Raw genomic sequence first — 12932 nt, forward strand, 5'->3', positions numbered from 1 at the left:
TACGTCATTATATATTTATATTAAAAAAATAAAAATAAATAATTTTATTTAAAATGTATACAACGTTGTATATAAGTATTATTACGTCAGCATTGTAATTTATCAATGTCGCACGGTACCTTTTTTTACCCGTCATATAAAAAAAAACAAACACTTTTTTCATCGCCGTACAAAGGATTAAAAAAGTATTGATCTAAAATGCATTCATTGCTGAGATTCGTATTTAGCGATAATGAACACACTACACGTGCAATTTAATGAGAAAATTTTAAACGTATTTTGATACCTTGCTATCAAATGGGTTTTCTATCATGAAAAAATAAACGTATACAACTAATGTGCTACCACTTATAGGAACTAGTACCTACCTATCTATAATACATAGAATATAATATGTATTATATTATAATATAATATATAGATATGATAATAACTGTGGTTATAGTTGATACAGTGTATATATTCTTAGACCTTACCTTCCATTATTGCCTAAATTCTATCAAATAATTTGATGTTATTTTTAAACCTGGTAATTATAATAATTGTATACTTCTCTCAGTTTTACTAAAAGAAGTTAGAATATCTTCAACGTCAACAACAATATCTTTTTCTATATTAAGTATACCCAAATTACTAAATCGGTTTTGAGCCATAGTAGATCTTTTCATATTAAAAATTGAGTACACTTTTAAATCATCCATTGTATATTATCAACAGACAACAATTACGTAATGTGGTCAATGTGGAGAATGTACAATGAATTTATTATAAAAATCGATCACAGAAAATAACGAACTTTATAATTAAACAAAATAATATTTAAACACGGACACACGGTTTAGATTATATTTAATATTATATAATTATATTATATAAATCAAATCGTTCATTGAAATTTGAAACTGACTCAGCATAAAAATATATTCTCCAGAGTTGGAATGAACGCCAAAGCCCAAAATGCATGGAAGAATATTGTACGAACTACGAGTCATAAATAGTATTATGTGACATTCTGACGCCGGTTGGACGTGTGATCTATTCCAAGATTTCTACCGAAATTTACCAATCAATTGTCGTCAGTACTGCAAATTTCCCACTAAGTAGTTAGCTTGATTACGTGGTTATCGACGCACTAATCGAATCATTCGTGTTCAATTGCACGAAAAGTGATTATTCTCTCAAATGTATTATGTAGTTAAATCATAAGATTTTTTTTAGGGGGGGGGGGCTATAGCAATACCCCCTCTATTTGTGCCTATGATCAAATTATTATATTATTCACTCTATTATAGGTATATCTATAACAAAAATAAAAATTATTTTTGGTTATGAGGTAATTTTAATTTTATGATTTTCAATTTTAATATTCAATTCCGATAATTTCATTCATTATAAGTGCCTCATACTCTTTATTATAAGTATAGTATAGTATATGTAAATCTACCTTATATAGTTTTATAGTTTACACAATTACATACGACTTTAATCCTCAGTTGTATCAACGCATACATAGCGACCACAGCGTACATTGCCACATTGATAAATGATAATATTCTTAATTTCGATAAGTATTTATAAATTCTAGCAAGCCACTATTATGTATAGAATAGTAAAATAGGTACTATATAACTCGTTATTGTTTTTAGTAAAGAAAAAAGAACGACCTGCAACGGAATAAACAGAAAAAAAATACCTACTACGGCTGCTACAAAATAGGTCCTTGATACAATAAATTTCAAGATCGTTAATTTAAACTTGTTGGTTGCTACACCTACGCCTTTCGTGTAGGTATGTATTAAAAAGAACGGAGTGAATCATATTATAACTACAGTCTACAATGAACATAATATAATAATAAAATGTTGTTGTCCTAAGACTCATAAAATCTTAGATCGATATTGGTATAAATAATATATAGACTAAAATGCAATTCGGGAATAATTTTATTTAATAAACTTAATAAATTATAGGAACTATAAATAATCATAATAATAGCAATATCGTTTTAAAATATTATCACATAAATATAATATAAAAATATAATATGATAGTCAATAGGCACTATAAGCACTGCCTACACTATGTATAAACTATAAATATAAGTAATATAGCTTAAAAATACATTAGAAATACAATATTATGTACTAGCTACTCGTATTATAGACTTAATACTTAATTCTATAATCAGTATATTTCGATATCCTTTTCTCGACTAAATGGTTTTGTATTCAACAAAAGAGAACATATTTTAAAAATACCTTTCTTTAAGTTTTAAAATATGAAAATTCAAATTCAGATGCATTATACCTATATTTACATAAGCGTAAATATCTGTTTAATATTATGAACACTCAACGCATGTTATATTTCATCATATCACAAACATTTTCAATTATATTTGTGTTCAACAAGTATGATTTAATATTAATTTTATAGTTAAGGATTGAACATTTAATATAAGATTCCTCATAAATAGTTTTTACGAAAACCTAAAAATCTAAAAGTATAATACGATAAAAATAAGTATTTTAATTATTTTGTTATAATTCGAAAATATTATTCGTAGAACTTGAAACTTTTACATGCCTCTATTAGTATTATTATATTTTACATTTACTATTACTATATACAATGCAGCTTTTAAAATATTTCCTATTTATAGTTTATAGTTTTATAACATAAACTGATAAACTTATATTTACACTGTTCAACGGTAACTGATAAGTTAGTATTTATTCAAAAGTCATATATATGTATAAAATAACATGTCCTGACTGACTGATTCGTCATCGCTTAGCTGGAACTGCTATAAAACTATATTAGCATGAAATTTGGTCAGTAATTTCGTTTTATGATGTAGACTCACTAAGAAAAATGTTTTAAAATTTCACTCCCTAAGTAGATTAAAGGTGTAAATAAAGATAAAAAGGGAAACTGTTTTCTTGGTTGGATTTTTTTTTTCTTGTAACTTAGCATACATATTCTATTCTGTAGTCTGTAAATCTTTAATACAAATAATAAAATATTTTTTACCTTAAAAATGTACAGTTTACATTTAACAGAGTTTAAAAAGCCAAGGAGGGGTATTTAATTTGTCACGGAGAACGTCATACAAGATCAACTAGCATAGGCGTACGGTGACAGCAGAGGCAGCATATGCTGCCCATGGACTTTCTTTGGAGCAAATATTAAATAATGGGTCTCGGTAAAATTTTATTTCCACAAATGATTTTTTTGGTAAAGTATAGATAAATATTTTACAATTATAGAATTTACCAGTATAAAATTAATAGACCTGTCTACTATGAAAAGAAATAGCCATGATTTTTAATCGTAAATATTTATCATATTAAAAATAATAAATATTAACTATAGCCTTGTGGAAAAGTACATCTTTAGTGGCTTAGTACCTTACTGTACAATTTTTTATCCAAAAAAAACAAATAACCAATACAATTTTAATTTTTATACCCAAACCCAATACTCAATAGTAAAAAAAAAGTAAAACTATAGGCCGGTTTTAATGGTGAATTTGAAAAATGGGCCGAATTAATCTCTTGCTGTCCCTGAAACTGGAGGCTGCTCACGCCTATGTCAACTAGTACGATATAAATGTATACCTATTATCAAAATTAATAATATAATAATAATATATCCAATGTTTTCAGTAAAAATTAATTCAACCTACCGTATTACTATAAAAGTAAAATAAATTACAATAGTAGTATTATAAATATTAAATCATTTTAAAGTATACTTATTAATATATAGCTGTGTTGGCAGACCGTTTTTACTCAGAATCCTATTTCATATCCATTAATTTATCATTAAATTCAAATTTAACTGATCCATTATAGTGACTACTCACATACTCATATACTGATATACTCAATGAGGAGGCACACTGAACATCTACAGTACAGCAAAGTGGTTATCAATTTTGAATTTACTCATTAAAATGTTTACATTAAAAATAATTACAAAATGATGCTTTCAATATATAATACAAGCCCGGATTAACTATTAAGGGGGGCCATGGCCTCGGGCCCACAGTGGCAAACAATAGTGGGCCCCTGGCGAATAGTAGGTACGTTTTTTTTTTTCAATCAGAAATATTTGGATATAATAATAATAGTACCTATATTTCGTATATCAAAAGAAACATGTACAATTATTTATACAAATAACATTTTTATTTTTGTATTTAAAAAAGTAAGAAATAAATTTATAAATAAAATTTTTTTTGTCTGAAATATTTTTATTTGTGGGTCACCAACATTTTGATTATGGTTATGGGCCCCTAAAATTGTTTAGCCCCGGGCCCAAAATTATCTTAACCCGGGCTTGATATAATATACCTTAATACATACTTAATTACATTTTAGGTAACAAATAACATTGCTTACATTTTCAAGTCTTAAAATTATTAAATTAAATATATTTAAATTTAAATATTACAAAACAATATAAAAAAATACGGCTAACGGGGAAGACTATAGCCCCTTTAGCCCCCCCCCCCTCTTGGCTACGTCACTACCTACTACGTACAATCAATAGATTCAATACAACGTAACATAACAAATTTGTGTTGAATCGCTGCCGCTCCAATTTTATGTAGTAACATTCAATAATTGATTGAAGAAAGTGAATTAATATCTATTATCAACCTTAAAGATAAAAGTATTACCTAGTTATTTTTACATTTTTATCAACCTTTTTAAAATTTAAATATTGTAATTTAAAAATTATCATAATTTGCTTAAAAAAATATGCGGTATCTATAGAAAACACAGATAATTCTTACCTCTAAGTTTGATTCAATTTGATTCTGATATTAAAGATTACTACACAAAACTGAAACTGCTAAAAACAAATTTTCAATGGTGTACCCAGAGCCGTGCCGGGGGGGGGGGCTCGGGGGTATATGCCCCGGGGCCCGGGTGCATTGTTTAAAGGGGCGCCAACATTTTTTTTTATAATATATATATATTTATAATAAAAAGAATAGAGGGGGACGAGTATTTTAAATTTTGCCCAGAGCGCCAAATCTTAACGGCACTGCTCTGGTTCTACCTACATTTATAAGACAAAATATTTGGGGAGATTCTCTTATAAGTTGAACACACGATATAAGATTATATATTTTTTGAACCTTGATATATTTCAACGTTCAACCACAGAATTTATTATATTTTGGATAATATATTATAAAGAATACAATATTGTATATAAATAATCAGGGTGGATACTGGATTTAAGGCACTGCAAACTATGCGACAGAATGTGGCAGCATATTTGTATTTAATATATATTTTGTTTTTATATGTAATAAACTAACATCATTTTTAATTTATTTCCATTTCAATATTTTGAACGGCAGAATTAGTATTTGTTTATTTTTAGCAAAGTAATATTTATTTATTTTCCAAGGAACTCTTCGATGACAACGACGATTGTATTTTATTGTAGCTTATCTAATTGTTTATAGAATATAGATACAATACAGTATTACAATAAATACACTATACGTGCATTATATAACTATTTTATACCTACTTTTGAATATTTGTTTATCACTAGGCACCATCTACTAACTGTACCGCCGAACGTCCGTTTTCCATTTTTTTTTTAAATAAAAAATTATTTATGATCATCTATGTTGCAATAAAAATTGAATTCTTTAGCCATTTTAGCTATAGAAAGTGACTTAATGTCATCATTAGGCTATGAAGATAACATTGATGTCTTTTCAAAAATTAAATCCAGAAAAAAAACATAATTTATGAATAATTAGCATTAAAATCACCTATATTATTATTTATTATATTTAATAAATTATGTTTTTCTTGTACACATTTTTAATTTATAAAAATAAATAGCAGATATCATACTTGGCATAATTAAATCAGAACATTTTATTTTTAAACTTAACTTAAATGAAAAAATAGTTTCATATTATTAAGAAAATTATTTTCCGAAAATGAATTTATTTAAGCATATTTTAGTAGGTAATATAAAAGTAATTTTTTTAGGATAAAGGTAACAAGTTATAAATTTTTCCCATGTATACAAGATTTTTATTATTTGCACCTTTATCGAATTTCCAGTTTCACTTTGTATTGACAAAAATAAGAATATGAAACTTTTGGAGCAAATGATTAGGTTTATACAAAAAAAACAAAGAGCCATTAGTAAAGTACAAACTAAGCTAAATATCAATAAATTGAAAAGGTTAGGTTATTGTACTATCAAAATATTTAAAATAACATATAACACTTTAGTTTGAGAAATCTAATAATAAATGTGCAAAGGAAAATGTATGTAATACTTGGATGTTAAATTCCTTCAAAATAAAAGTTGTATCATTTATTTTTATTGTAATAGTTTGAATTATAAATTATTTTGTGTCTAATAATATAAGTACAACACAATTATTTACATCTAAGGTGTCAAATTAACATAAAATATTGCAATAAATCAATGTTTTATGTTAATAACACAATCAATTTTATAATATTTATGTTTGATCTGTGAATATCCTATAGACTTCATAGGTGACATAAACACGATAAACTTAGTTGTGTATAATAAACAATACTAAACCGACAAAACAAAATTGGCCACTATATCAGACAAAGCACAATAAATACAAAAAATAGTACTGAAAATATAATCATTTAAGCACTGTTGTGTATGAATATTTTAAGACAACATAAAAATTTACACTAATGCTCAACGATTAACTATAACGTGGTTACAATTAGTAATACAGTAATAAATATTAAATAATTTTTATACTACACGCATTAAGTACCTTTTGCATGATAAGAATCATTTGTCGGATACAATATCGTAAATAATAACAGAAGAGTTCAATCATTATGAACACGTCTTATCACATTGTATAGTAAACCTACATACCATGTATCAACGTTATATTCATTATAGTAGGAAATATCTTTATATTAGATATACAACAAATTTTCTTGATTTAGACATAATAATTTTTGATTAATGAATATTGTTAAATACTTAAGTAAAAAAAAACTATTATTGCCCTCAAACATTCATAAATAATTATAACTGGAAATCATATAAACTAAATATTTTTTTACAAATATTAGAAAACAAATGATTTTTATAACAAATTATTTGATAAATTAAAGTAAAATATTAATATTTTTTTTTTTTTTTTTAGTATAAGTGCACATGTTAATTTTAATACCAAATTAAAAAATTAACAACTGCTATTGGACTTAAATTCAACAGTTACAAACAAAAAAATAATACAACATTTTTTTTTTATATATTTATATAATAGTTTTAATTAAAAATGAAATTTAAGTATAATTTTAAAAAAAATACATAATAAATTTAGGTACCTATAAAAAATAAGAAATTATACATATAATTCAGTTGGACAAAAATGATTTTCTATGAAAAAAAAAATTAATACATACATACATACAAATGAATTGTTAGTTGTATACAGCAGATGATGTTTAGGAGACGAAAGATGGGTATTTCGAGAAAATTTATCAAAAATTTGATACATGGAATTCAAAAAAAAAAACACACATCAGTATTTTATTGTGTTTTTTTTAAATCTATCTCACGGATCACGTAGATTTTGTTTTCTTGAATACACTATCCCAAAAAGATTGCCAAGAGTCTTGAAAATTTTTAGCATACTGCTGTACGGTTGGATTTGTTTTAACCCATTTGTATGATTTAATAGATGCCTCAATACTTGTATGGACCGCACGATCAAAAGAAGTCCCAGCTTGTAGCAGATAATAGTTGACTTTAGAAGCTACTTTTGGGTCTAAATTTGATGTAACTGATCCCCAAACAGGCAAAATCTTAGCCTTGACATTACCATATGCTTTCTTGTCATAGTATGACAAGGCATACAAAGACAAACCAATCAACACCGCAAACAAAAGTGTGTATGAAATGAGCATGCCAAAGAATCCAAAAACTAAATAAATAAAATTATTCTTAGTATGTGTAAATATATTAAATTAAGTAACAAAAGAAGAATACCTTTAGATACAAAACCAGCCGGTTTCTTTTTGGGTTTAGTTTTATTTTTTGACTTATCGTTTTGTACACCATTTGGCGAGGCTTTGCTATTTTTCTTATCCTTCTTTTTATTTTGTTTATCATCTACATGAAAAGAAAGTTTACAAATTTGCACATGCGTTAAACTAACATAAGTTTTATTACTAAAAACAATTACCTTGTTTTTTGGAATCACCCTTCAAATACTGTATAGCATTGGCAGCTGCTGACTGGCATTGTGCATTATTTTGTGATGGTCCAACGGCTTCAATAAGTTCTGGTTTCAATGGGTTGTTGCTCAAGTTCAAATGTTTCAATTGTTTGAGCTTACTCAAACCCTTAGGTAAATCTTTGATTTTGTTGTTGGCTAACGACAGGTAAGCGAGTTTTTGCAATGAACCAATATCACCAGCCACACTCTTAATCTGATTGCTGGATAGATCAAGCTTTACCAGACTGGGCAATGATGAAAAAACATTCTGAAAACATTCAATTATAATGATATAAAATATGGTATAAAATTAAAAAACTAGGTGAGAACACTTACGTCAGTTGAAGTGATTTTATTGTTGGACAAGTCCAGGTGAGAGACTTTCAATGGAGCCTAGAAATAAAGCACAACGATTAAGTGGGTATATAAATTTGCCTTGTTGGCCAAAGTTAGTTGGTTTGTAGGTTAAAGACAGCGGTGTTGGCATATTGTCTAAATGCTCAACACATATCTAGTTGGATGAACCCGTTTTCTGGGTTAATACTTACGATTTCCTTGGTGGGTATCTCCGTTAGATTGAGACCACTCAAGTTCAGCTTGTTGTTTTTCACCCTATCCTTAATGTTGACCACAGTCATTTTTTATTTTCGTTGTGGTACTGGGTAACTGTTAATAGACGCGTGTGCGATATGTGTAGATACGTCTGTTAGCGGTCTTTCCGTGTGTGAGTTGTAGTATTATTTGAATGTGACTGTGGCTGCTGCAAATCGCACAGTTACCGTTATTGCGATCGTGTGGCGCTAAAAAAACGAATGAACACAAAAACCGTCGCAAAGCCGAAGCGCGTGTGGGTCACGGGTTCGTCGGACGCAGCGGTAAGCCGTAAAGTGGAGAGAAGAAAATCAAATTGTAAACACACTGAATTTCCGATACACGTATATCAGTGTTGGTTTGACACGTGTCAAGAGTGCCAACATTGCGCGTTCCCACCGGTGTTCGCCGGGTTGGTGTCGTTGGCTCGATTGGTGGTGAAGGGTTGTGGTGGGGAAAGTGGCCGCGCACTACTACCACGTCGGCGTCTCGACGGAGAACGGACGTTATTACTTATTTAATTTTCCTGCTGGTCTACAGTATCGACGCGCGTACAATCTTTTTTTCTCCCGCCATCGTCTCGGATTATCAAATTGTGGCGTACTTCTTATTTCTATTTTAAAATTTAGATACCTAAACCATTGATTAAATATTAAATATATTTAACATATTATATAATATAATATATATTTAATATATTTATACCTAAACGTTCTATAAGTGACTATAACTTATAAGTGTACAAATATTTCACCGTAAAACTTAATAAAAAAAAAAAAATCAAGATTTATTTAAGTTTTTTCACAGCAAACCTTAGTACCGCGTTTCTCGTTTTAGGGTCACCGCGAACAGGATAGCAGCAGAGCAGCTGCTGCTCATTAAATACAAATATAAATTATTGAATAAAATTATTTTAATGTGTAGATATTTAAGAAATTATTTCAGACTTTAATTATAAACCGATTGTTTATTGAGTGTATTCAATTATTGTTTTTATTGATAGAGGTTTTACTTGACCAATGATATTATGATGTCTAATAATTTAATAATAAAATATTTATTGTGATCGTGGCGTACAAATAATTATGTAATGCATATTCAATAATCATTAATAAGAATACGTATAAGGTACCGTTATGTCATTATCCATTTTATAATAATATGGTAGGCTTCAATCACTATTGGTTTGGTCCTGTAAGTAATTATCTCCGAAGCTCTTGTTAAATGTCAATATATATTTTAGAATATGTCCTTATAATTTATTTGTTCAAAATGTATAAGCACAATAAAATAAAATTGGTAGTAACTAGTAATAACATTTAACAAATAAAAACAGTACTAACAAAGTGTAAATCAAGTAATGTAAGTAATTCGAGAACTATATTTTAATATAATTAGTTTTGTAAATACTTAATCTAGTTGATTCATAATTTAAATAGGTATTTAAATTGATTTTACATTCTACTCAATACTAACAATAAGTGCCACGCAAAAGAGTAGGTATTTCAATATAAAAGATTATTACAAAATGTTTACGATCAAACTTAAAACAAGAAAATTTGAGTGTTAAATAATTTTTATTATACATAAATAAAATAGGCATGTCAATCAGCTATATTACTATACCTACTATAGTGATAGACTAATAGTAACGAATACCAACAATAATAACAATAATATTACATAACATTTGTATCTTATATAACATATTAATATAATAAAATAATAATGAGAATATAATTTTAATATAGAGTAATATAATATAATATAATATAAACCAGCGTGTTTCTCAACCTGGGGGTCGCTAACTTATTATTTAGGGTCACTAACCTATAATTTAAATCAATACAACAAATTAAAAATTTCAAATAATAAAATAAAGTAATAAGATAATAAAATCAATAAAATATATTGATTTTACTTGACGAATCTACTAATATTAATAATTCAGCTATATTATTATTAATTTAGGTATGTGAGATACAAAGGTAACGATAAACGAGAAGAATATTTTTGTAGCTTAAATGTATAAAACAAATATATGTAGGGGTCGCAAAAAAATGTAATTTAAAAAGGGGGATCGCCACAGTAAAACAGTTGAACACTGCTATAGACAACAGCTGGTTAGGTTAAGTTTAAACTTTAGAATATGTTTAAGTATTTGTCATAACTCATAGTCATAGACTATACATGTGATTCATTATCCACGACACTGCATTTTCCTTGACTCTGAATGATCGTTCAATTCCGTTTTTAAACTTGTTTGGAATGTTTGGATATATTTCGTTGATATACTTATTTGTTGATTCGTCTCCGCTACACGAGTAGAAGGGAGCTTTTATCATTCTCCATTTGTATAGGAAGCTTTTGCATAGATCTCACTCAGTTTTCTGGTTCAATTTAAAGTCATCCACATAATCCATGAGAGGTCAAAACCGAGAACTTTTGCCATAAGTAGTATGACGTTTTGCAGTTTACTAAATTCTTTCCAGCGGACTTTATATACATCTAACACCGATTCTGTTGGAATTTCTAGGTCTCATGTGGAATGTATCGATTTTAGTCTTTACTTTGGGTGTGATAATATCACATTATATTATTATGTCTATTTATTTCAATTATTTTATATTATTATATATACACTCGATTCCGATTCGTTGAGAATAGAGAGTTTGTATAACTAAAAATGATTTGTTACATTTACGTATAACTGTATAAGTAATATTCCTATACAATAATACAATAAGCTTAGATCGAACTATTATAATAATAACGATTAACTGGTAACTGGTTTAACTACATAATGTTAAACATCAATAGAATAGTAACATAATATATAATTTATGCAATACCAGATTTGGATTACTTTAAAACTTTCTTCAATAATTGTATTATTCTGTATATTAGTCTACGCAGATCTGGTGGAATTATATTTGCAAGTATACCGGTAACCATTGTACTTATAGTTTGTACTCACAGCATCCGAAATATTTCGCATAGTCTTATTAAGCTCAAAGTCTACTTTCTTACATTGCGTAATCTTGATCCATAGATACTGGAGCGCATAGTATATTCAGCTACGTTGTAAGAAAAATGGTAATGTCTCTGCAATTTGTAAAACCACTGCATTGTTACCCCAGGTTGTGCCTGTTAACTTCGTTATAGTATTATTCCGCTTCTTCAATTTATTCTTTATTGCATCTTAGTGTTTTTTAAAAGTCAAAGATCTGTTAATTTTTATCTATGGTCTTATCTGGATTCAAAATATAAGGTAGTACTTGTTGAAGTACTGAAGTATTCTTGTAATTTGATTATAGTTCTTGATTTAATATGTTCTCCACAGAACTCTATAGTAAAGAACCTAGCTAGGAAACTAGAGTTATGTTGTCGTTATATATATTTTTTCGGCTCTGGTTCTACTATATCAGTTGTGCACCTGTGCAAATTATGTGAGCATTTATGTATCTACTATTTTTACCATTCAACTCAAAAAAAAAATTTGTATTTTTAGTCTTTGATAGCATACATTTCATTAGTCCGAATTTTTTTTCTGCATTTCACAATTTTAACGAGCTTAAGTAATAATAGTTATAATACATTATTAATATTATGTCCGTAGAAAAATATGTGGAAACTGACGGAGAAAAATTGATCGACAATGTGTCCAGCTTGCCAAATATCTTAGAAATTTTATAGTTAATCTTCCATAGAAGTTAATTTTTTGATATTTTGATTAATATAAGTAATACTATTAAAACAATAAAACTATATTAACAGACAAAAAATGTTTAAAATTGTGTATAACGAGCTACTGTGGCATGAAAATATGGAACCACTTATTAACTTAATAAATTATAAATATGTTCAATTCATTAAAATTGCTCAATTTTCCTTAACTTACCTATTTAAAACCCATTAAAAAACATCTGAAAGATACAATAACACGTAACGTCTTTCATCAAGGTATATCTATGATTCTTTAAAGTAACACACAAAAATAATTTTCAAAAATAATCTTAGACCTTAGTCACTAGTATAAGTTATTAAATGTCTTATTGAACAATTA

The 12932-nt window shown here is 27.6% G+C and overlaps 1 protein-coding gene across 1 annotated transcript; it reads right to left on the reverse strand.

Moving 5' to 3' along the window:
* Nucleotides 1-6351: 6351 nt before the first annotated feature.
* LOC132928458 (leucine-rich repeat-containing protein 59) lies at nt 6352-9216 on the reverse strand. Its single transcript, XM_060993136.1, has 5 exons — nt 8824-9216; nt 8612-8668; nt 8243-8543; nt 8047-8169; nt 6352-7981 (listed from the first exon to the last, which is right to left on the reverse strand). Exons 1-5 carry the CDS (start codon nt 8911-8913, stop codon nt 7620-7622), a joined length of 933 nt encoding a protein of 310 aa, XP_060849119.1. The 5' UTR covers nt 8914-9216; the 3' UTR covers nt 6352-7619.
* Nucleotides 9217-12932: the final 3716 nt, after the last annotated feature.

Source organism: Rhopalosiphum padi, chromosome 4 (genome assembly GCF_020882245.1).
Source record: "Rhopalosiphum padi isolate XX-2018 chromosome 4, ASM2088224v1, whole genome shotgun sequence".
Lineage (NCBI taxonomy): Eukaryota > Metazoa > Arthropoda > Insecta > Hemiptera > Aphididae > Rhopalosiphum > Rhopalosiphum padi.